Below are 23932 nucleotides of genomic sequence, written 5' to 3'. Positions count from 1 at the left end.
CCGGGGGAGAGGGCACCGGGGTTCTTCCCAGCCCTGCTCCCGTCCCCGGGGTTCAGGCTGGTTCTGCGTTCACTGCTTTAGTTTTTCCTGCTGGTTTTGTTCGGACTTTGTTTCATCTCTGCGTGTCCCGGGAGGGTGGTGCCGGGGTCGCCGACCCTCCCCTGGGAGCGCCGTCCCGGCCGCGCACGTGCGTGTTTCCTGGGCGCATGATGGATGGAGAATCCGTCCTGCTGCTGCTGCTGGTGCTGTCTGTGTGATTTAAAAATGTTACTTTTTAATTTGTTCTCATTTGGGTTTTCTTATTTTTTCCCCTGTCTTTTTTACTGTCTAGCATAGAAAATAAACCGCCTTTGGCTCCCAGGAGCTAATTCATCCAAGTTAAATGATCTTTAAAATCTGTTAGCGCATCATGGATCTCGGCTCCTGTTTTCTCGCAGTGTAATTAATGCTTCAGTTTAAATTTTCTCCTTTCCTTAGGGGCAAGGCTGATGGATCTGATGCCAGGCTAAAACTTTTGCTAAGCCATTAGAAAGAAATCAAACTAAAAGCAATCTAGTCCTTAATTTAGATTTTATTTTTTTTTAAATAACTTGTCTTTGGGAAGAAACTGATCTTGTTTATTATCATTATTTCTTTTCTCATCCAGCACCGAAGACATGTAGCCCTAAACAGTTTGCATGCAAAGATCAGATTACGTGCATATCTAAGGGCTGGCGCTGTGACGGGGAAAAGGATTGTCCGGATGGCTCGGATGAATCACCTGATATATGTATGTATGCCTTTCCTTCCTAATAATGTTCTTTTGGTTTTGTTTCGTCCATCTCTCATTGCACGGTCTTTCCAGGGTCCCAAACAGGCGGCATCGCTCAACTGCTCTACCTCAGCTCCTGTTTCTCCCGTAGTACCAGGAGTCCGCAGCACCTCGGGGGGTGGGCACCACTCGCGGCAGGAGCCCAAGCCGTCCGGCTGTCCATCTCCCGTTATCTCCCTGGCTGCTCCCGGGGCCTCTGGCTCCGGGGCCGCGAGCCATCGGAACAAAACAGCCTCCTGGGAGCGGGGCATCGCTTCTTTATTTTTTGTTTCCAACAAAATGGATGTACACGAGGAAGGCAGAGTCCTGGAGGGGAGGATGCAGCGAGCTGTGGTGCTGGGCAGGGGCTGCGCCTGCACGGCGTCAGCTCTGCCGCAGCTGCATCCCGTCCTCAGGCAGCTCTGCTGCCGGTGCCTGGCATCTGGCGCGAGGGCTGGGCTGAAGGGGAGAAGGAGATCTCTGGGAGCCCGGGGGAGCAGCCGGGGAAAGCAATGCCGCTTTCCCCAGGTGCCTTTGGATTAGGATGCTGTGTTGGTTTTACTGGTTTTGTCCTGGGCTGTTGGAGCCGCTCTGCCGCAGCGGTGCTGGCGGCCCCGGCGCTGGGGATGCTCCCGCCTCAGATGGGGCAGTTGGGTCTCAGTCTGGAAGCAAACGGGGAACCGGGCTGGGTTAGATGGGGCGCAAGGGCTGGGGATGCACGGGGGAGCGGGGCAGAGCCATGCCGGCACCGGCGGCTCTGCAGGGACGGCGGCTGTGCCGGTCCCGCCGCACCACACTGTGCCGTGGGCTCTGCTCCGGCTGGGCTGGAGCAAGAAACCACCTCTCCCCGTGTCCCAGTTTCTCTTTCTGCCTGACGAGGGAGGCTGTGCTGCCCTTGTTGCCTCGCAGGAGCAGTCTCGTTAGTTTTTTACTGTGCCAGGAAAGCAGCCTCGAGATGCCGGGCTGGCAGGACAGCCATGGCCAGGTTCATCCCTGCTCTGCTCACCAGTGACCAGCAAAGTCCTCTCGTCCTCTGGCCCAGAGATCCCTCCCAGACTCCTGCTTCATGCTGTACTTGGCATAAAGGCCTCTTCCAAAGCAGTTTCTGGTTCGGCACTGGGGTTATTTATTTCTTAAGGCAAAATGATGCAACCGTCCCCTCCGTGGGAGGGATGAGGGGGCTGGGATGGGCTGTCTGGCTCCAGTCAATCAGCAGCCCTGGAAAATTACTGCGGGAGGACTCAGAGGCCCTTCCCCGCCTGGAAGAAATCCGTCCGGATTGACGTATTCCGCTTGCTGCGCGTGTCTGCGCTCGCTTCACCGTGCCCCCATCCATATGGACAGGTGAACGGAAAACGGACCCCTCGATGCTCTTCCCTCTTCCCCTTCTTCCTCTTTCTTCACTGCGAAGGCACCACTGGTGGGGGCTGGCAGAGTCTCCCCCCTGGATGGGGGAGGCAGAGCCGCACCTGCCCGCTCCGGCTGCTGCCGCCTCGGCGGAAGCTGGAAAGCGTCAGCGTCCTCTGCAGCGGGGCTGTGAGCATCCCCCACCGCCGCCCGCCCGGCGCCTCCCCGATCCCAGCTCCGGCACGCCGTGAGGTGCCGGGAGCAGCGTCCGGCCGTTCTGCGGAGGCACCTCCTGTCTGTCTGTGCGGCCCTCGTGGCCTCGGGGGGTGGAGGTAGGAAGATGCTCTCAGGTTTGCTCCGAGTCCCCCGAGGGCTCGAGCACCAGCAGCTCCCGCTGGAGGGAGGCTCGTTCCTGGGGGGGCGCGGGACCCCCGCTAACCGTGTGCCCCTCAGTACGTGCTCGGCGCTTCCAGGACAGGCACGGACCAAGCATTTCCTCTCTCCTCGCCCTGCCACCGTGTGTGGGACAGAGCCCACGAGTTTCCGTCACCCCCGCAGACCCTAAACTTTGGAAACGCTCTTCTTCTGGGAGCGGTTCCTTCCCCAGCTGCAGAAGCGACCGCTGAGGTTTGGGGACCTGGAGGGGCTTGACCTTTCTGAGGGACTCCGCTCTCCTTCCCCAAGTTCCCGCTTTAAGCCCCAAGACCGCGTTAGCCCGGGGAGCACCAGGAGGGAGCCAGAAGGACGCTGCGCCCTCCGGGACGTGGAGGGTGGGGTCAGCGGCCATCGCTGCTGGCTCCTCTGCGCCGGTGGCCGGGCAGCGCTCGGTGCGGTGCCGCTGCAGGCCTGGCCTGGCGCGCGCCTGCGCCCATCTGTGCCTCTCCTGTGGGCAGGAGGTACGGACGGAGGTTGCTGCCTGCTGCCTGCCTGCTCCTGCCCAGGCTCGCGCGAGTGGAGTCCGACCTGTCAGCACACGCAGGGTGCGGAGCCCGGTATCTCCGGGATTGCCAGGCAAGCTTTTCTCACGCCACTTCGGCACCGGGGCTTCTAGCAGGCTCTCATCCTCCTTATCTTTTTGGCAGGGAGAGAATCACTTTTATTACTATTATTTAATCTCTTTTTTAAGCCCAGGCTGCAAACGCAGCTCTTGCGCGCCGCTTGGCCCACCCTTTTGCGCCCTGGCAGCATGGCAGGGTTATTTACATTGCACTAATGTACTCATGTCAGAGTCTCTTGAAATGCCATCTATTATGTGCGAGGTTTTCCTCCTGGGGAATCCTTTTAAGTATTTGCTGGCTTTGTTCACGTGTTAGCTGAGCATAGGAAGCTCCCTTTCTGAGCTCGGAGCTGTGCTCGTGTCTGTGCGAGCGGCTCGTACCTGGTTCTTGCCCAGTCAGTCGGTTTTTCACTCCATGGAGCTTTCCTGGGTGAAAAAAACTTGGGCAAGAGCCTCCCTCCTGTTGAAAATCAAAGGAGATGAGGGGCTCTGAGAAATGAATTTGCTGTGGCTGAGCTACGGCCGTCATCTGGCCGCTGCGTCCTGGCTGGCCTGGCGCCCGGAGCGCTCCCTGCTCAGCTGGGCGCCCTGGCCGGGCTGGGGGTTTGCCCGCGAGTGGGAGAGCCGAGCTGCCGGCGCGCGCTTCTCCAGCCGCGTGACAGGACAGCGTTTGCTTCACTGCAGACGAATCTGCGGGTCCGTGGCCTTCAGTCGCTTGGATGTTTGCGAGGATTCAGCAGCAAACGGTTCCTCGGTCCGAGGGTTCAGCAGGTCTCAAATCCCTTGTGTCGCCGCGCTGGCCCCAGGCTGGATCTGTCGATGGCGTGGCCCTGCTCAGGTTTGGATGCGTTTCGAGCGAGCCTGTCGTCTGCAAACCTTTGCTCTCCTGTTGCTGCAGCACTGGTGCTGGGTACAGCTGGGAGGCAGCAACAGGACCTTCAGTGCTCGGCTGCGGGTGCTGCCGTCCGTCCCGGCGGGGTGAGCGGGACCGTCCTGCTCCCAGCTCCTCCTGGCTGTTCCCTCGTCGCGTTCCCCCACGTCTGTGTCTCTTTGGGCTGTTGCCAAACCAACTACAGGCTGCGTTTACAGGAGGAAGAATTGCTTTTCTTCTTTCCTTCCTTTTTTTTTTTCCAAGTGGATTTTAGAGGTTAAAAATTCCTGTCTAATTCAGCTCCTTGGGGTGTACCACAAGCTTGTCACATGTAATAAATTGGCTCATTTATTAGTGCGCCAACACAGTCAAAAGCAAACAAAGTGGCTTGTAGATTAATCCTGCCCTGTTTGTGATAAGCAGTTTGATCCAGGCTCTTTGCAGGGGAATAATGGACACGGCAGATCAGTTTTGACTGATGAACTGTGCACTTTATTTCAGTGCCTTCATTCTTTCGGCCCGTATATTGATACTACTTAATTAACCCTTAATTTGCAATTACTCGGTGCCCAGATAGCGCCGTTGTTCAGCCCTCTGTGAAAAACAAAAGCCGTGAAGTGGCACCTGGTAAGAAATTCTCCTGGGAATCGTCTGCTGGGTGCCCTGGATTGGAGCTGGGAAAGAGGAGAAACCCACGTCCCCGATGGCTGTGATGGAGCCCGGGAGACCTGAGCTCCGTATCCCCCATCCTGGAGGAGCCCATCGCCCCAGTACCCAGCCAGTCGGCTAACTGGAAACATACTGGAACGTGCTTGACACGCAGCCTGTGTGCAGTGGAGTGATCTGGCATCTGGAGCCCGTTAGGTTTCCGTTCTTCGGGCACCCTTTGTGCAAGAAGGGGCACGTGTGTCAACAGCCCAGAGGTCGTCACTTCACACAAAACGGACAAACGGAAGGGGACGACGTTTTCACCGGGGCAGGTTGGGGAGCCTTTCTGCAAGGCGTGGTGTTCGTGTGCTCTTAGCAGGGCCTTTCGTGGGCTGCTCCCGCCGCGGGAACCTTCTGCTCATCTCCGCAGGAGCAGCAGCGTGCCAAGCTGTGGGGCGGCTTGTTGAAGATTTCCTGCTGGACTTTAGTTCTGCAAAGCCTTCGGTGCGTTTGGGAAGGGCAGAGGAGAAACCCAGCCTGCTCCATCCGCTCCTCAAGTAGCAATTTGCTGTTTCAGAGTCTGGAGGACGGAGGGATGGGTGTGCGAAGGCGTCTGCCTGGGACGTGCTAAGGGGTCTTGTGCCGGGTCAGGAGAATGACAGGGTCGGAGCCAGCAGGTCCCGTCCGTCCCTCGTCCAAACTCCCCTCGGCCCTTGCCCAGCGGAGCAGGACGGGCTCCTCCTCCCTCGCCCTCCTTGCTGCCGGCTGAGCCGTGGGGCGTGCAGGCAGTGCATCCCTGCCTGTCCCTGGGGCGGTGCCCCTCCTGCAGAAGGGCCTCGGGCTAAACTGGAGAAAGCTCCATCCGAGAGGAGCCACCCCCAGGCTTTAACCTCGGTCTCCTGCTAGTTATGCCGACTGTGTGCTGCAAACAGGGGCTGGGGCGCAGGCGTGGCAGTGGGGTGGTGGGAATGAGGTTGGGGGAGAGCTGCCGGTGCAGCCCTGGGGTGGGGTTGAGCTGCCGGCTGGAGGCAAGAGTGTGGCAAGAGTGCCCGGGCTGTTTGCGGTCCCGCTGTTCCTCCCTGGGGTCTGCAGTGCCCCTTCCACAGCCACGTGTGCTGCTGAGAGCCTTTAGCCCCCGCTGGAGCAGCGCGGGCTGGGAACCCGCGGGCTCCGGTTGAGAGCACGGCTAGCGTAGCTCAGCAGTGACGGCTCGCAGGGGGAGAGACCGAGCCCTCGCTGGCCGGGAGCGCGTTGGCGGGGCAGGAACCGTGCTGGATGAGGATGTGCTGGCACACGGAGCGCTGGGCTGGACCCTGCAAGCTGCGCGTGATGTAACGCTCCTCTCCAAGGAGAGTTTAAGCTTATTTAGGACAAACTCCACCAGTGGAGTCATAGATGAAGGTGACTGCTGGTCTCAATAGCTGTCTAAAACGGGACCGTGCCTGGACAAAGCGCTTGGCGCGTGGTGTGCTGCAGGTGCCCTTCTCGGTGCTCACCTGGCGCTTCGCCTGCTGCGAAGGACGGGGTGGTCCGCAGGGAGCTCGGGGAGCTATTTCTGCCACCGTCCCCGCTGCCAGCGGGGCTGATGTGCTGCCTGCGCTGCTGATGTGAGGGCAAGGCTCTCACATCCCGTAAAACGGGATTTTAGTATTTCGCTTGCATGCTGCCGTTGACTCAGCAGAGGTGTGTTGGTGGCTCCAGCGAGAGCTGGCGAAACGCTGCGTATTCAGCCCTAAAGTGAAACTTAGGTTTGGGGCCAGGGAGGAGAGGAGAGCCTGTGGAGGGGAGTCGGGCTTTGCAGAGCTCCCTGGTCTGTGTGCCGTGCCATGCTGTGCCGGTGGGCCGCTGACGCTGAGCCCACACTGCACCAGCGCTGTGCCGGGGCTCGCTGTCAGTGCGTCACCCCAGGCAGCTGCCTTCCAGCCTGGGGTGAAGCGGTGTCGGAGCCAGGACGTTGGTGGAGCTTTTAACAGGGTTTCAGGATGTTAATCAATTTATGGTGTATTTTGTTGTTTGTCTCAATGCCATGCTTCTTTTCAGAGAAGCTTAAAAATAAAGCCTTGCTTCCTTTGTAATTTCTCTAGTTAATAATGGAGATTAAGTCTCCTTGTGTCGCGTAGCCCTGGTTCTTAACGGCCCCCCGCAAGTCTGCCTGCACAGCGGCCTCTTAACGGAGCGTGCTGGCACCTGAGGGAGCGCTTGGGGCGGCGGGGGGCCGGGGCGGCTGTGCTCCGGGTGGTCGGCACTGCCTGACCCTGCGTGCCCCCGGCCCTCCCAGCAGTGAGGGGTGCCCAGAGCCGTGTGTCCGGGCAGCCCGGAGTGGATGTGACCCGCAGGACCTCGAAACAGGGAGTCTGGGGCTGCTGAGGTCCGGGGTCACCTTCCTCCTGGGACCCTAGCCCGTCAATCCAGCTCGTTGCCGAGGGTGGGCACGCGTCCACCGATGGCGGTCTCTGGGGCTGGGCAGAGGGTCCCCGACCGCCCCGGCTGCTCCCGGTCTCCTTCCTTTTTGCACGACGCTCCTGCTCGGGCCGCGCGCTGCGCAGGCGATGGGAAAAGGAAAGTTCGCTCCAGCCGGGTTGCACTTTTCCTCTCCGGAGAGCACGCAGCAGTCCCGCCTGCTTTGAGAGGGAAATCCAGTGTCTGTGTAATGAGCTTCCTCCAGGGAGAGCTAGGGATGCTGGAGGGGGCAGAGCCTGGTTTGAGCCTTTTCTGATGGCCTTTTCTGGCCTTGAGCTGCCGTGGGAGCCGAGGGGATTTGCGGCTGGCCTTGCTAGGTGGGTGCTGCTTTTGTGCTGGGGCACATGCCGGGCAGGGGAATCCAAACCAAGGAGGATTTAACATACGACTGGGCTGAGGGAATCAAAGTGTGTTCACACGATTGCTACCGGTGCGGTGCTTGCCTGTGTCAGCTGCTGCAAAAATGTTCCCACAAATGTCCTGGGGAACACGAGGTTCCCTGAACCCCTGCGTCTGCCTTAAGAGCTTTTACCCGAAATCTCACTCTGCGAGGCCACGTCCAGCGGGTGATGGTCACTGCTGGACAGCCACGGCAGAGCAACGTGGAAAGGCTGAGAGTTCCCTCGAGGTTTTGGGTGTTTTCATGGGATGACGGGGTTGCAGAGCCATCACGCTCCCGCTTTGGTGACAGTTCTGCCTTTTGCTGTCTTGCAGGTCCTCAGAGCAAGGTGTCTCGATGCCAGCCAAATGAGCACAACTGCCTGGGCACGGAGCTGTGCATTCACATGAGCAAACTGTGCAACGGGCTCCACGACTGCTTCGACGGCTCTGACGAGGGGCCGCACTGTCGGGGTAGGTGTCTGGGCGGGGATGGCGGTCAAAGAGGGGCTGTGGGTAGGGGGGCTGCCCCACAAGATACTGCCCTCACCTCCTTTCCTCCCCCGCCGTGCTGAGAGTCGCGAGGTCCCCATTTGTGCCCGGTTTCTGGCATGAGAGCCCCACATTGGTTTTGTTTAATGGCTTCGCACCGGTACCACCGCGCTCCGTGCTCCCCTCTCCCGGCCAAGCGCAGCCGGCCCCGGGGCAGCTCAGCGCCGGGCTGGCCGGTAGCAGATCCAGAGATTAGCCAGAGCCGCTTGCAAGTGAAATGCCCGTCATTCCTGAGCCTGCAGGCCATTAAATAGCTGCATTGTCTCCTGGGTTTAAAAGCTTGGAGGGCTGGGGTTCTGGTTCAGATAAGAGACACCAATATGTTTTTTCCCTAATTTCCAGGAGCTTTGTCCCCCCTCCGGGCCTGTCCCTGGTTGCTAATCCTGCTGGAAAACTCTCCCTAAATCAGTGTGTGCCGGCTTGCTGGTGTGCAGATTAGTCGCTCAGAAACGCGTGTCCTGGGCTGACCCTGGAGCTGGGTCTCTGCAGACTCTGGGCCAGCAGTGAGCGTGCTTTTCTCCCCAGCCCTTCCTCTGCCTGGGGCGGAGGGCTCCTGCCCTGCTCAGCCTGAACCAGGTGTGGGACACCCTGCCCCGAAGGGCTCCCTCCCGCCCGCCCCCGGAGCTGGGACGGAGCTCCGCTCCGCTGCCCGGCTCCCGCGGGAGGAGCCCGGGGCAGCTTCTGCAGCTGTGCCCGAGCTGACAATTAATATTTCACTAATAGTTCTCATTACTTAAGTGGGATCTGATTTTTCACAGCTGGGCAGCACGTGACCAGCGCGCACGAGGGCTGGGTGCGGGCAGGCGCTGTGTCAGGACAGTTGCTGCTCGCAGGTTTGGGCACGCCGGGGACATGAGCCCTCGCTAGTGCTCGTGTTGGATGCCGAGGTCCCCCCTGCCGCCGGCTGGCGGGGGCAGAGCTGGTGGTGCCGCTCCAGGGAGGCATTTCCTCGCAGCTGGTTGCGAGCCCCAGCCCCAGCCCACCTCTGCCCCAGGCCTGGGGAGACGGGCTGTCACCCCGGTCCGTGCTCCAGCTGCTGGAGCATCGTGCCGCCCCGTCCCGCTCCCCTCGCTGCCCTTTGCGCCTGGCCTCTGCCCAGGGCCGCTCGCTCCCTCTGCAGTGGGCGGGAGGTTTGTCCCGCAGAGGTGCCCATGCAGAGATGCAGAGACACGCCGGGGAGCCTCCGCTTGCAGACATCCATGGGGTGGAAATGCCATCGGAGCCTCCGGGCTGAAACTCGCCCCCAGCACTCTTGGGGGTTTTTCTTTTTTTTTGGATGCATGCGGTGCTTTAGCTGGGAGATAAGAATCTGAAATGAATAGCTGGGCTTGCCAAAGCCGATAAACCTTGTAAACAACTCGGCTGGGCCCTGCCTGGCTTATTAAACGGTTCCACATGTGAGGGGCAAGATTTTTGCAGTGCCTGGGTGCTGCTCCCCCGTCCAGCCCCGGCTGCGAAGGGGGGCCTGAAAAGGGCCGGATGGTTTTGCTTTGGAGAGGCTTGTGGCTGGGCGGCTGCTGTTTCCCCTCCGCTGGCAATTTGCTGGGACCCAGTTCAATGCCCTCTGAGCACCCAAGTGACTGGGTCGGGCAGGGCGAGGAAAGGAGGGGAGAAAATAAAACCCAACATAAACCAGCCCCCCAACGAAGGGCTGACAGCGCATCCCTCACAGCAGGCTAAGGAGGCCCGTTGCTAAATGACCTTGGTGAAGTTGGAGGCTGCTGCCGTTTAATCAATGGAGTGAGGCGGGCAGCCTCGTTGGCAGCGCTGGGCAGGTGGGGGCTTTACTGGTGTTTATTACGACCGCTAATGGAAATGGAGCCGCGGGAGGCGGTGATGCCGTGGGCAGCCGCATCTCAGGGCCCAGCTTCGCCCTGGGGCCGCCTGACCCTGACCGTGGTGCTGGGGGGGTGCTGCCTCTGCAGGGGGCCGAGCGGCTGCGAGCTCCGGGCTCTCCGGTGCCTCTGGCAGCTGGCTGCCTGCCCGAGCGCTCCTGCGCTGCCTGCACCGCAGCATCTCTGGCGTGGAGTGGGCCCTGGGCTCCCTGCAGCCCTGGTTAGAGGGAAGTGGCTGTGGAGAGGACGTGGTGGATAAGCTCGGCCTGAAGTCTCTCTGGGATCCATGTCCCCCGGGATGCCCTGGAGCCGAGTCCCGCACCGCTTCCCTGCGCGAGGAGCACCGGGTCTCGGCTGGCTGCGGCCACAACGGCTCCCGGCGGGAAGCGGCGTCGAGTCAGCAGCTTTGGGAGGTCGGTTGGGGCTGCTCAGGCCCCCCTCTGTGGAGCAGCCATGTGTCTGTTACTGCCTCCCCTCCCTCTGCTGAGGGTCTCAGTCCTTCCCTCCCCACCGGGGAGCAGGGGGACAGTGTGGAGGCCCCCAGCAAAGCTTGGTGGGGTGCCGAGGGGTCCCCTTCACCCGGTGCTGGGGCCCGGGCGTCCATCCTCTTCCTCACCCAAGCGTCCCTGCTCGCACATCAGTGACATCCTCTCTCCTCTGTCTTCCCTGTCTCCTCAGAACAATTAGCAAACTGCACGGCCCTGGCCTGCCAGCACCACTGCGTGCCGACGCTGAGCGGACCAGCCTGCTACTGCAACAACTCCTTCCAGCTGGCCGAGGACAGGAGGAGCTGCAAAGGTCGGTGCGGGCTGGGCAGAGCCGTCACCCCTGGCACGGTGCCAGCGGCTCCTCCGGGCTGTGGCCGATGCCGCCGTCTCGGCAGCAGTGCTGGGGCTTGGCCGTGCAGCCAAGGACTTGGGGCTCGGCAGACCCTGACCCTCAGGGGGAACACGGGGCTGTCGGGACAGGACTCTCCCTCCCCTCCCGCGGGGCCGTTACGTGGATGCGGCTCCTGAAAGCCTAAGTGAGAAATATTGGGAGGGAGTGAGGAAAAGGCTTTGCCTTTGTGTTCGGAGTCAGGGGCCATCGCTGGGCTCATATGTGCTCTCGGTGTCCATGCCTCAGAAAATAGGAAAGGGTCAGCGAGGAGTGATCAGATCAATGCGATGCCTGGAAACAAGTCTGGAAGTGAGAGATTGCAGCGGCTCCATCTCTTTCATTTATCTGAGCAGAGGTGAAAGGGGTCTTTATCAGCTCCTGCATGCACCTCTGGGGGCAAGAGCTCTCCGGTGGAGACGGCTCTTTCATCTAGCAGAAGAAAGAGCAGCATGCAAGCTAGGGGTTTGGAAGCTGAAGATTAGAGAAATTCAGACTGGAAATTTAGGTGCAGATTTTGCAGTGTCGGGGGGAGGGGCAGTGGATAATTGGGCCTTGAAAAGGCTCAGCTGTGAGGCAGGGATTGTCCTTTTGCTGCCTTGCTACTGATGCTGGGACTGAAAGCTGGGGGCTGCCCGCAGGTGTCACAAGGTGATGTTGGCCAGGTATTCTGCTGGAGGCCATTGTGACGGGCCCTTTGGCTTGGAGATCGTATCCTCCCCTTCTCTGCCTTTGAGAAAAGGGGGAGCCTTTGTTCCCTCTTAAGGCAGCGAAGGAGAGATGTTTGCTAGTCCAAACCTTGGGGCTTTTGCCTTCTTTTCCAGACTTTGATGAATGCACTGTCTACGGGACCTGCAGCCAGACATGCACCAACACGGAGGGCTCCTACACGTGCAGCTGTGTTGAAGGATACCTCCTGCAGCCTGATAACAGATCCTGCAAAGCCAAGAATGGTGAGATCCTTGACAGGAGAAGTATGTCTGCAAACCGTGGCCTCCTGCCGTGTGTGTACCCGTGCCCCCGGTTCTTCCCTTCAGGGTGCTCTTCCCTGAGGACTGTCCTGTGCGACCACCTTCTTGCACATGTTGGACTGCATGCCATGGTCTTGTTTTCACTGGAGCAGGAGGGCCGGGCTGATACAGCGTTGCGGCCATGAGCTTTGGGTGCCATGACCACCTTTCTCCCCTCCTTTCCCTGCCAGAGCCCGTGGACCGTCCTCCCGTGCTGCTCATCGCCAACTCCCAGAACATCCTGGCCACCTACCTGAGCGGAGCCCCTGTGCCCAACATTACCCCCACCAGCGCCAAGCAGACCACGGCCATGGACTTCAACTACATTGAAGACACGGTGTGCTGGGTTCATGTGGGCGACAGTGCCTCCCAGACCATCCTCAAGTGTGCCAAGATCCCCAACCTGAAGGGCTTCGTGGAAGAGCGCTCCATCAACATCTCCCTCAGCCTACACCGTGAGTGCCTGCTCTCCTTTGGACCTTGCTCCCAGCCCTTGCTCCCCCAGTCCACATCTCCTTTCGACAGCCTGGGCATCCCCAGCCAGCGGTGGGTGAAGCAGGGGTGCATTTTGGTAGGAGGCAGCTTTCCACGGGGCCAGGCACCGAGGCTTCAGCACAAACGTAGCTTTTGGCTTTCCTTTTCCTTCCCTCCTATTATTTCTAACAAGTTTTGTGGTTTCTTTGTGTAAATATATGAGGAAAAATGATACAGCGAGAAGCGGAGATGGTACCTGCGTAGTGGGTTCAGGGATGGAAGTTCTCGCTGCTTCCTCTTTTGGTTTTCGCTCCATGTTCCCCTGGGCAAACCAGGCGTTGGTCCCCACCCCAAGCAGTGACTGAGAACAAAAACCCGGCCAAGAAGTGCCGCCACGTGAGTCACCGGCGTGAGTGGCAGATGGTGGTTTCATTCCACTTGTGTCTCCCCAGCCATAATGAGTGTGGTTACAGCTCCGTCTCCTGTTTGGGCTTGCTGGTCCCAGTTCAGCAGTCAGTATGGGAAGGAGAGTTACTGGCTGGGATTTCGGTGCTCTTTGACTCAGGCCGTGCCCGTGCTCGCTCTCCCGAGAGCCTCTGCCCGGTGAGGGGTCCCAGCAGAAGCCGTGGGCTTCGAGGAGCCTTCCACGCGTGCTCTCGCATGCGCAGGTGCAGAACGGTGGGGTTGGCGGGGGGGTGGGTGCCGTGGCTGTACAGCCAGGAAGTGGGAAATGGCTCCCGGTGTTGTACTGTTGCTGATTTTATCCTATGAAACCACAGACCAAGTCAATCAGGATGGGATTTGGGGTATCTGGGGTTTGCAGTGCCTCTCTGTCAGGTTTTGCAGCCCTCGGCTTCCCTGGCGTCATGCTCCCGCTGTCATTTGCCTCCTGAAGTTAGGGGTGCTGCCGGGGGAGACTGTGCGGTGCCTGATGCAAGAGGGATCCCCTTCTTCCGCAGAGACGCGGGTGGTGTTACGTGATGAGCAATAGCTAACCTAGCAAATTAGATGAACATGTATGAACTGATCTTTGCAAATGAGTAAAAGTCTCGGGTGGATCTCGGAGCCGAGGGCGTTTCTCTGCCGAGGGCAATGTCGTGGTGTCCCGGCTGCCGAGGGGGAACCGGCCGAAGCCCTGGCTGAAGCGTGGGGCACGAGCCGGGAGGCTGACGGGGACCCGCTGGCCCCTGCCGCCCCTCAGGCTGCGCTGGGGCTGGGGCTCAGCGGGCTCCGGCTGCTGTGACCTGCTGAGGGTGTGTGCAGCACGGTTAATTTAAGCTTGCACTGTGTATTTTTAGGACAGTGTGTATTTTTAGGGAGAGGCCTCACCCTTTGCTCTTGCAGGCCATAGCCTGAAATTAGGCAGGACAGGGCTCGGCTCTGCTCTCCGCTCCCGCGCCAATGGTTTAAGGAGGTCTCTGCTTTTACGTGCTCGTTCTGGCTCCTCTCGTAAGGCTTCCTCAGGCTGAGTTTGGTCTCCCTGTAGTTCACCGGAGGGGCAGACAGCAGCATCGTGTAAAGCTCTGGTTGCGCACTTCTTCCCATCAAGCTCAGTTTTAACGTTGTAATTTCCTGCAGCTGGGAGTTGCAGCGGAGGCTGTGGTTCGTGGATGGCACGTGAGCCGTGAGCTGCCGGTTGGCCCAGGGGAAGGGGAACCGCTGGGATTCAGGTGGGAGGTTTCGGGGCGTTCCTGAAGTCAGCCCGGGTGCCTTCTGCAGCCAGGTCCCTGTGCTGGGAGGGTCCTGAGCTTTCTGGAGTGCCTTCATCTGGCTGTGGGCAGTGTGAGGCTGAGGGTGCAGCAGCAGCAGGGATCGGTGACCTGGCTTTTGAGTCCAGGTGACTGCAGGAGGAGCAACCACGCTGACCGTGGTGGTGAGGTGTCAGTGCAGGGTCAGGACCTGCAGCGCCGACCGCTGCCCTGCTGCCCCTCCGCCATACCCAGGTGAGATTGTCGGCCTGGCGGGCTTTTGGGGCGGTTTGGGTTGCTCCAGCTCCAGGAAGTTAATCTGAGACACGACCTTCTAATTATGGTCAGGAGGGGAAGGGAGCTCGTAATAAGAGCATGTTCAAGTCCAAACAAGAAGAGGTGCCTTGCTTTGCTTGGCCTCCTGATCGGTTGCGATAGCTCAGGGTGGGAAGAGGGGAATTCAGCTGAACTGGATGGGAAAGCACCTGCCCTTGCCCCGGGATGAAGGGAGCATTCCCGACCGCAGGGAAGAGGGGACCAGCAGCTCCTGCGCATGGTCCCCGCTGCTGTTGGGTGGTGGCTGCTGCGAAGGGGTCCATCCCTCCTGCGGTGTGGAAGTGTAGAACGACCTTGGGAGTGGGCTGCGGGTTGCACAACTGCACACTTGGGCTCTGATTTTCAGCCCCAAGACATGGGCTTGTGGTGTGGTCGTGCCATTAGCCTCCTTGCCTGCAGACTGCGCTCGGGTGGGTACATGCTGCCTGGACAGACGCGTGCCGTCTGGAAACGCTGCATTAGCAATAACAATGCAATGCACCTCGGAAGGAGCGAGAATGCAGCTCCTGCGCGTCTCCGGCAGATCTTCCTCCTGCTCGGGGAGGGTGTGATGAAAGGCCTCCATTAACCCCCTCCGTTAACCGGCTCTCAGCTGCCACCTCTGCCCTCCCTTGGGGACGGTGGCAGAGACCTGCGATGGGGACGCGTGTCGGTGGGTGCTGCAGGTGCCGTTTGTGGCAGATTGGGGCGCAGAGGGGGTGGGAGTGGAGCTGCCCCGAGCTGCTTGTTGGCTACATGGCGCTGGTTGCTTTTTATTCCTATTTCCCAAGGGAACAGTCCTTACACAGTTTTGCCGTGTGCTCCTGGCAGGCTATGCGGCTCTGCACTGCATTCGGCAGGCAGTTGCCTGTGCGGGGCTGCGTTCTTGCCCACGCGGCCTTGCCTGGGTCGCCGTGGGTTGGAGACGTGCGGGGAAACGTCCTGGCGGGGCAGGGTTTGTCCCTGAGCACAAACAAGTTGGAGGAATGAGTTTCCCCCCACCCTGGGTCCGATGCTGGGGCTTGTGATGAGGAGATAATATCACTCCCCCGCTCCTGTCTGTCAGGACACTGGAGAGACCTGTGAATCCAATTAGTGGTTTCCCTCTTTACTTGCTGCTTTATGGCATTATCCGCTAACAGCAGGAGGCAGGCTTCCCTGGTGCCTGCTGCTAATGGGGCTTCAGCTGGCATCTGATGGGGGAAGACTGATGCTGAAGGGCTGGAAATTAGCAGCCCCCAGCTGTCAGGGGTAGGTCTGGGCTGGGGAGATGTCACAGCCCAGCTCCGATAGCAGCCGTGCTTCCCTGCCTTTCTGTCCCTGCTCCCTTCCTGCAGAGAGATTAGTGTCACTTGTGTTGTGGGAGATGTGTTAAATGAATGCTATTAACAGGGCTTGGCAAGACCCACTGTACTCTGAAGCTTTGTTTTTCCCCTGGTCCTTGCACTGCTAGGGACCTTTTTTCTATCCGCAGTCTTGAGTACCGATGCACTTTTTCATGGTGACTGTCCCTTGGTTCCCAAACACACGCTGCCCGTGGACATTTTTCACAGGCAGTGATTTTCTCAGTTGATCTGAGCTGGCTGGTTCCCTACCCCCAGGTCTTTTTCCAGGGACACACTAAAAATCAGAGGCTGGTGAAATCTTTCGTCTACTTCTTTTACAAAAAAAACCCCCAAAAACGCCTCGTGTTGGAATTGAATTACTTCTCTCTGCCATCAATTGGAGCCGACTGCGGTGGCTGAGAAGCCCTGGGCACCTCTCCGGCATGGAGGTGACAGGGAGGACACGTGGGGCTCGGTGGCGGTGCCAGTGCTGGTGGCCACGCTGCCAAGGCAGCCCCTGGCTAGTGCTGCAGAGCAGCCGGACCCGCTGCAGGCGGGTGTGGGGATGGCCCCTCACCGGGCAGGTCCAGCCTGTCCCCATCCCTGCGGGGAACTCGGAGGTGGCCCCTTCCTGCCCAGCCCCTGGAGCTCGGCGTCCCTTGGAGCTGCTCCCTGGCTGTCGAGAGTCCGCCGGAGCACGCTCTGGGCTCAGCCCCGCGAGGAGGATGGGGCACAAGCACACGTGCGATGGCGCGGGAGCCGTACAGGGGAGGGCTTGTCCTTCCTGCCAACGCTGAATTGCAACAAGGGGAACTTGTCTCGTTCTTCCTCCCTTTCCGCTCTCCCTCTCTCTCCCTCTCCTCTGCTCTGTGTGAAAATCCAGCGCTGTTTCTGACCGGGGAGGGTCCTGGCAGGCGTCGCACGTCCGCTTGCACTCAAGGACAGAAAGGCGCATGCCTGCACCGGGGGAGAGCCGCTCTCTAGAGCGCGCGCGGAGGCTTTGCTCCACCGGCACCCGGTGCCTGCTCGCAGCAGTCGAGCATCACTGCTGCGAGCGGGACGGCACGGGGCAGGTTCCCCATGGACCCCCCAGCCCCCGCAGCCCCATCAGCCTGGACTCCTCCAGACCCAGCCTTGCCGCCTGCGTGGGGCTGGGGACGGCTGGTGACCAGGGCCGGTTTTGCTCCAAAGTGACAGCATTCGCGTACAGGCACGGTGGAGAGGAACCGTCCCTGCCCTGCCTGTGCCTGGCAGGGGGCTGCTGCCGGTCCCTGCGGACCCACCCTGCTCGGCGGCTAATCCCTGACCTCTGGGGACTTTCTGATCCCATGGGCTTTCTCAACATGATTCCAGCCTCCACGTGTTTCCCGAGACAATGTCCTCATTTGTTTGGAGTTGGGCTTCCAAAGAATTTCAAAGCAAAACAACACACCAAAAAAAAGAAAAAAAAAAAATCTGCTTCCAGGCCCTTGTGCTGCTCGGCCCGTCCAACCGGGTGGCTCCAGGTCCCTGCTGCCTCCCCGCTGCGGGCGCAGAGGTGGGGGTACGGCGCAGGTCCTGCCCGGGGCTGGGATGGGGCCGGGCAGCTCCTGCCCGGACGCCAGTCGGTCCGTGGCCTCGCTCTGTGCCGGGGAAGCCGTGGATCCTGGCTGGAGTGGCGGCAGTTGCCTTGATGATAATTTTCCTGCCACCATTTTTGCTAAGATGAATGTGTGCAGAAAATTTGCTGCGTCCCGTGGCCTGGTTGGAGACCTCCGCTCCCCCAGCTCTCCTTGCTGCCCAGGTTGCCCCCCCGTGCCCCCCTCATCCCGGGGCTGGGGCCGGCCGTTGGGGAGCGCGTGCCCTGGCTGCAGCTTCTTGGGCACGTCCCTGAGCTCTGCCTGAGACCCCGGGGCTGGGACAGAGAGGGGCGAGGGAAGCAGCGCTCCGGTCTGCGGTCGGATTTGTGCGACCTTAAATTGGATTTGTGCCCCTGTTCCCCACAGGTGACACCAGAAGGTGGTAACACCTCCCCGGTGTGTGCGCAGCGGGCTCTGGGGACGAGAGCGGGTCAGGCACGCAGCCCTGTGAGGAGCCCTCCTTAAGAGGACACCATTAATTGGCAGCAGCTTGACCCCGTGCTGGCTGCCTCTCGGCCTCCGCGGCATTTGTGTGAGCGCTGCAATGGTGGCGTTAAAGCCTCGGCTCCAGCGCGGCGTGATCAAGTGATAGTCGGCTTTCAGGAAAAGGCAGGAGTTCTTTGCTTTTACTATGGAAAAATACTAGAGAACGTATCAGGAGACCAAAACCTGGGTTTCTCAGTGGGTCTCCTGGCAGCTCCCCTGCCCCTGCTCTTTTTGCCCTTTCTCGGCAGACTTATGACTTTTTGCACGGTCAGAACCAGCAGCTCCGCGGTGCCAGGGTTTGTTTTGCTGAATGCATTTATTGTGCTGGAAGGTCGCTGGTGCCAGTACCGCTAATCCACAGCCCCAGAAGGCCAGGTGTCCGGAGCTTTGCTTCTCTCCCAGCGCAAGGCGATGGCTGCAGGTTTGCCGACGTCCTGCAGTAACGGAGCCGGGGCTGTGCTGGCCTTGTCCAGGGGCTGCCAGCGTGGGGATTGCGGCCGGCTCCCAGGCGGAGTGGGCAGGAATGTCAGCTGCTCGGCAGGACATGTCCAGGGCTGCTGGTTTCCTAGCCTGTGGAGATTCCTTGATTTATTATTTCTTGTTTTAAGGTTTGTTGTTTTCTTTTTCTTTTATAAAACAAGCCCCCAGGAAGGGGTTTGAAATATCAGGACATTTGATCCCGAGTGCATTATAAACCCTAAACGATAGCAATCTGGCCATTATTAAAATACCTTCCTGGGCAGCATCTATCTAAACAAGCATGTCTAGGAGGTTGTTTTCATTGACTCCATTTCAGCCCTGTTACTCGTAATGACCTGTCCTGTTGCCAATAAGCAGAAGAGCTGTAGGGTTTGGGACAAATTGATTTCAGAGAGATGTTGCTCTGCAGAGGAATCCAAGTACATTTCTTTCCCCACTTTGCATGGAAAGCTATTTTTCTTCCTTGCTGCCTCATACTAGCCAAGAAAGAGGCTCCGATGTGAACTTACTTGGCAAGAAAGCAGGATGATTGGTAATTTCATCTGCTGATTCCTTTCTTTTTTTCTTTTTTAACTGTTTATGACTGTTCTCGTAGCAGCGACGCATGAAAGCAAGGGATGGGTGCAATGTCTGGGGCTAGTGTGCTCACACCAGCGCGTCAGCTCTTTATGTTGGAGGGGACAACGTCCGCGACAATTTTAATCAGTCTGTTAACTAAGTGCGTGCCAATCTCTGTTCAGCCTGGAGGCAGACCTGCTGTGGAGACACTCGGGACTGCTCTGCGGCTCTGCCCGGCGCCTCTGGCTTTAATTACACCTCGGTGTTTCCTCACGTGTGGGATGGGGATAAAGTCCCTGATGGGATTGAGCCCCCCAGAGTGGGGTGAGCTGGGCTGGGGTGGTTTCTGTTCCTCTCGAGGTTTGTTGAGTGGTCTGCGGGCAGCAGCATCCCCGTGCCGGGAGGAGATGGCTCTGCGGTGCTTGGGCTTGGCCAGAGCTGCTGCCCAAGCTGCTGTCTCCCTTCCTCGTGGCCACCCCGATCCCCTGGGCTGCGGTGGAGGAGCTGGGAAGGGTCTTCTCTGCCTCCCCCTTCCTGGGACGGAGGAACCCTGTGCAGTCGCCCACCCCGGTGGTGAGAGCCGCTCCCCCCGCGCTGCTCCCCTCCATCTCCCTCCAGCCAGCCCTGAGGCGTCGAGCGGGGAACGAGCTCATTCCCACGTTGCTGGAGACAAAAGGGTGAAATTAATGTCCTGAGTAATTGGGATCCTCTTGTGCACAGGGATGGGTTTGATTTGAGATAGACAGGAGCGTGTTTATCCCTGCATGCATCTGTCCGTCTGTCCCACACCGCCGCGCTCATGCCAGGTTCGCCGCACTGCAGCCAAGCCCTGCTGGGATCGTCTCTGTCCAGACTGGCCCCATTTTCACTTTCTTGTGCCCCTGCCCCCCAAAATCATCCTGATGACAGTTCCCGTTGAGCCTGTGTCTCTCTCCTCTCACCCAGAAGGAAGCCAAGCGCCCTGTCCCTCCATCAGCCTCTGCTGAATATTTTTGCCTGTGGAATGGCCTCATTAAGGCAGAGTAATTAGCAGTCCCTTGGCTGCCCTCCATGCAGCTGAGATGGAACTTGCTCCATCTCTGTTCCTGCTCTTCCCACCTCCGGTGCCGCAGCCGGGCTCGTGCAGTGATGCTGCGGGGCTGAGCCCGGCTGTGGGGCAGGTTTGGGACCGGGGACGAGGCGCGAGCTGTCTGGCAGCTGGGTGACAAAATGCTGCCCGGGGCGTCCCCACCCCGGGAAGCTGGAGGCTGTGTCAGCCTGGGGCTGTGCCCGGTGCTGGAGAGGTGCCGCTGGCCCCTGAGCCTTTCCCTCAGCCCACGGCTGCGATGCTGCGCCGGCCGGGCGGGGGTCTGAGGCACGGAGACCGTGCAAGCCGGGGGTCCGGGCAGCCCGGGGCTCCCTGGGGAGGGGCGATGCTCTGGCATCTTCCGTTAACTGGCAGTCATGGGGGATGGACGGGCTGGGGCTTTCCTCCCGCAGCGACCAGGGGGGCTGCGCGGCCCCGGGGGGCCGGTTTTACCTCCCGGGGAGTGTTTGGCTTGTGTGGGCGTGCGTGTGCGCAGAGGCCACAAGGATCCTTCCGAGTGCCGAGTCAGACGTCCTGGACGTGGGCCACCGGCTTCCACCCAGCGGTTCCTCCTCTGAGCTAAACAGCTTACCAGAGGGGGTTTTAAATTTATTTATTTTTTAGCCTGGTTCTCTAAGGAAACAAGGCTGACGTGATGGCGGTGGCTGTGTGTGCCGGTGTCTGTCCCGTCCGCAGTCCCCTCCTCCCCATCTCGGAGCTGGCAGCGAGGCTCGAGGTGGCGGCTCCTCGCACAAGGAGGTGTCTGTTCCTGGGAGCCGGGGCGGGGGGCCGTGCCAGACTCTCGAGGGGCGCGGGGTGCTCGGCCGTCCCGCGGCCAGTGCCCTTCGGGGCTGGAGTTTGTCTTCGTGCCTGTCCTGTTAACATACTTCTAATTAAGGAAAATTGTCCCCAGGAGCAGTGTTTATCCATGGAGCATGTTGCCATTACAGAGACGGTCTTGTTCTCCGGGGGAGAGGATGTCTGTGGAGGGAAGAGACAGAAATTCCTCCAGATTATGGTATTATGTAAATGTATCAAACGGATCATTCCCTATAAAAAGGAAAGTAGGAAACCAATGTATTTGAGAAGCCCTGGGGAATGCATTCCTGACGAGCCTCCGTTCCTCTTCTGGAGGCGTTTTTGAACCGAAACATTTGGCAACTTTTCCAAGCTTTTTTCCGCAGGAGCCGTGTGTCGTTGGCTCTCCTGGTGCCCGGTGCCGTGGGATGTGCAGTGCAGCCGCCCGCCTGGGCTTCTCGCTGGGTGGCGAGTTGGACGCAGCCCCCCCTCACCCCTTGGGCTCTGGCTCGCGTGGGTTTTGCTGGGAGCAGGAGGATGCAGTGCCAACTGCCCCGGGAGGCTGCTCTCCGGGCAGCTTCTCCGCTTCCGATGCGGTGCAGACAAAGAGTTTTGGTGCGGTGTCTGCTTGGGCCGTGGGCTGCACGGTTTGTCTGTGTGCGTTTCTCTGCGGCCGGTCACTGCAGCTCAAATGCCTTAGGCACTTGTTTACTGCTGGGGCTTGTGTAAGGTCTGATCCACCGTAGCTGAAGCAAAAAACGTGGGCTGTTCTTAGTAGATGCACTTGGACATAAATATTCTTTATTTAAAAACAGCACGCAAATGTCAGCAGCAGAGCTCAGTCCAGCTCTTTTATCTCTCCCATGTGCTGGGGCAAGGGTGAAAATGCACCTCAGCAGAACGGGGAGCGAGGACCTTTGGTGACAGGCCTCTGTGCCTGGCGTTGGAAAGTGGTGATGTTTTCAGCTGCTTCAAAGAGGAGTCTTACAAGGAGGGTTCCCAGCAGAGCTTGGACCTCTCCTAACCAGTGTCCCTGTCCTGCTCTGCTCCAGACACCCCATGGGGCGTGCTCCCTTTAGGAATAATCGAGAAGCGGGATTTCTTCCAGACCGCTCCAGTGCAGAGCACTTATTTCCAAGCTCTTGCACTTTCACCACTACAGGTGGTTTCTCTTCTTCCACGCTTAACTGTGCAAGAGTCAGGGTGAGCTGCTGAGTTGCACGCATCTTAACTGCAGCTGTTTCAGAACTGTGTCGAAATCCATGTTTTAGTCTGAGAGAAGATTGCGCGTTTCCTTCCTCCTTGTGTCAGGCCACAATTGATGTATTTGCAGACTGCACAACAACTGATTCATGCAGAGGAGAGTTATGTGCTGGGTCAGCAAAGCTCGTTCCCCAAAAAACCCACAGCCTTGCGGTGCTTGACTGGTCGTGGGGTAAATCAGATGCTCCATGGCTCAGGTTAAGGGAGGGAGAACCTCTGGCAGGAGCTCCTGTGGACAGCTGTTGAGTTGATGACCCACTTGTGTCAAGGAGCTCTTTGGTCGGGACAAGGTGCTCCCAGCCCCGTCAAGCACAGGATGAAGTTGGAATTGGGGAGGGGGAAGGTTATTGCTGAGAGTGCCTGGGAAGACTTGTAAGAGTTGATGGGGCCAAGAACTTCTTGGGTGGAGGCTAGATGCTTCTGCTGCCTCTTGGGGCAGTTGCTCTTCCCGAGTGTGCCCTAGTAGTGCTGTGGCAGGTCTCAGCCCAGTGTTGGAGGAGTCTGGGCTGGAAGGGCCACGTGGGAGCCAGCGGCCCCAGCGGTGGCTCCTCAGGGTCTGTGGCCCCAGAGGCTACTTCAGCTTCTTCCATTGGTGGCCATGAGAAGGAGAAGGGAAAATCCAAGCTCAGTGTGACATAGATTACGTTGTGGCAGGGACTTCAGCAAAAGCTGGATCACTCGTTTCGTGTTGAGCGTGAAACCAGGAAACATCTGTGTGGGGTGGGTTTCGGAGGCTGCTGAAGTTGCCAGCCCGCCCTTGTTGAGCAACATGCCACTTGCACGCTGATGAACTTCTTGGTGCTCCCTCTCCCCTCTGTCGTCCCTTTATCTGCCCTCTCCCCACAAGGAAGGCAATGGTCAAAGCCCGCTTCGACCAGCGGCGTTCCTGGCCAGCGCTTCTGAGCAGGGCCGGCTGGCATGGACCGCGGCTCACCGGCCTGCTGAGGTTGGTTAGCTTCTTCCAGGAAGAGCCTTTACAGTTGACATTCCCTGTTCTCTGCCCCCACAAACTTATTTTCAAACATTAGCAAATAAATAAATCTTGGGAAATGAGTTTTGCGTGTTGCAATTGCTTGCAACGCCCAGCGATGGTTGAGCAAGGAGGAAGACTTGACTCTGGGACGGGAATTGGTGGGGAGGATGCACTCGCCAGCCAGCCCCCCTCCGCTGCTGGGAGCCGCGGGCAAGAGGAGAGCGGTGGTCACTGTCCCCAGGCTTCTTCCTTCCATGAAAATTGTTCACAGGACCCTTCCCATGCCCAGGCACAGGCTGGTCCGCGGTGGTGCCCCTGAGCTGGGTGCTTGCACATGTCTTGCCGGCCATGGGTGGCCATGGCACACCTTCCCCGGGCACCCGCTCTCCTGCCGGGGGGGGACACACGGCACCCGGGGGAAGAGGCCGTGTCCCTCACTCCTCCCCTCTCCCAAAGCCCAGTGGTGACTGGGGGGAGAGCTCTGCGGACTAACACGAGGGGTTAAAAATAGGCATTTGCTAAATTAGCTTCCACTGAAAGTTCAAGAGGAAATCCAGGTTTAGCTGAGGCTAAAAGAAAGAGCTGAAAATAATAATAATAATAAAAACTGATTCCTGCGAAGGAGGGGGGAGGATGGCGAGCAGGGAGAGAAGGAGCAAGCAGAAAAACAAAAGCCTTTGAGGAGGGTAATGCTTTCCAGCTGCAAAAATACAGCCTGGGAGAAGAGCAAGTGCTTGCGTCACCCCAGCTCCCGGCCCAGCGCTGCCCCGCTCAGAGCTGCGGCCTGGCCGGGAGACCCCTGGGAGGACCGGCACCCTCTCCCCTGACAGGGAGAGGCGACCGTCGCAGAAACAGCGTGAGGGAAGCTGCGGGCCCCAGGAAGCGAGCGGCTGGAAACCTATAGCTTGTCTTGGCCGTTTTCCCTTCTGATCCCTGTTTAGCCTGCGGGTGCCGTGTTGGTGAACTTCCTCCCTGTTGGATGGGCTGGACGGGGCTCCAGCTCAGTGGGACGCGGCCGGTGAGGTGGCAGCGGCCCCGTGGTGCCGGGGGCTTTGGGGGAGAGCGACAGGAAAGGAGGACCGAGGTGCGGGCGAGCGCTGGTGATGGGGTGGCGATGGCCGGG

The 23932-nt window shown here is 59.3% G+C and overlaps 1 protein-coding gene across 1 annotated transcript in view; it reads left to right on the top strand.

Annotated features, from left to right (window-relative positions):
* Nucleotides 1-23932, top strand: part of LRP1 (LDL receptor related protein 1) — a 93342-nt gene that overhangs the window by 18242 nt on the left and 51168 nt on the right. The window contains exons 2-6 of the mRNA XM_075133929.1: nt 647-769; nt 7828-7965; nt 10557-10676; nt 11579-11707; nt 11956-12219. Coding sequence (XP_074990030.1) covers nt 647-769; nt 7828-7965; nt 10557-10676; nt 11579-11707; nt 11956-12219 — 774 coding nt within the window. The remainder of the gene's footprint in view (nt 1-646; nt 770-7827; nt 7966-10556; nt 10677-11578; nt 11708-11955; nt 12220-23932) is intronic.

Source organism: Calonectris borealis, chromosome 30 (assembly GCF_964195595.1).
Source record: "Calonectris borealis chromosome 30, bCalBor7.hap1.2, whole genome shotgun sequence".
Lineage (NCBI taxonomy): Eukaryota > Metazoa > Chordata > Aves > Procellariiformes > Procellariidae > Calonectris > Calonectris borealis.
The sequence above is the reverse complement of the archived record's forward strand: the minus strand, read 5'-3'. Positions and strand labels throughout refer to the sequence as shown.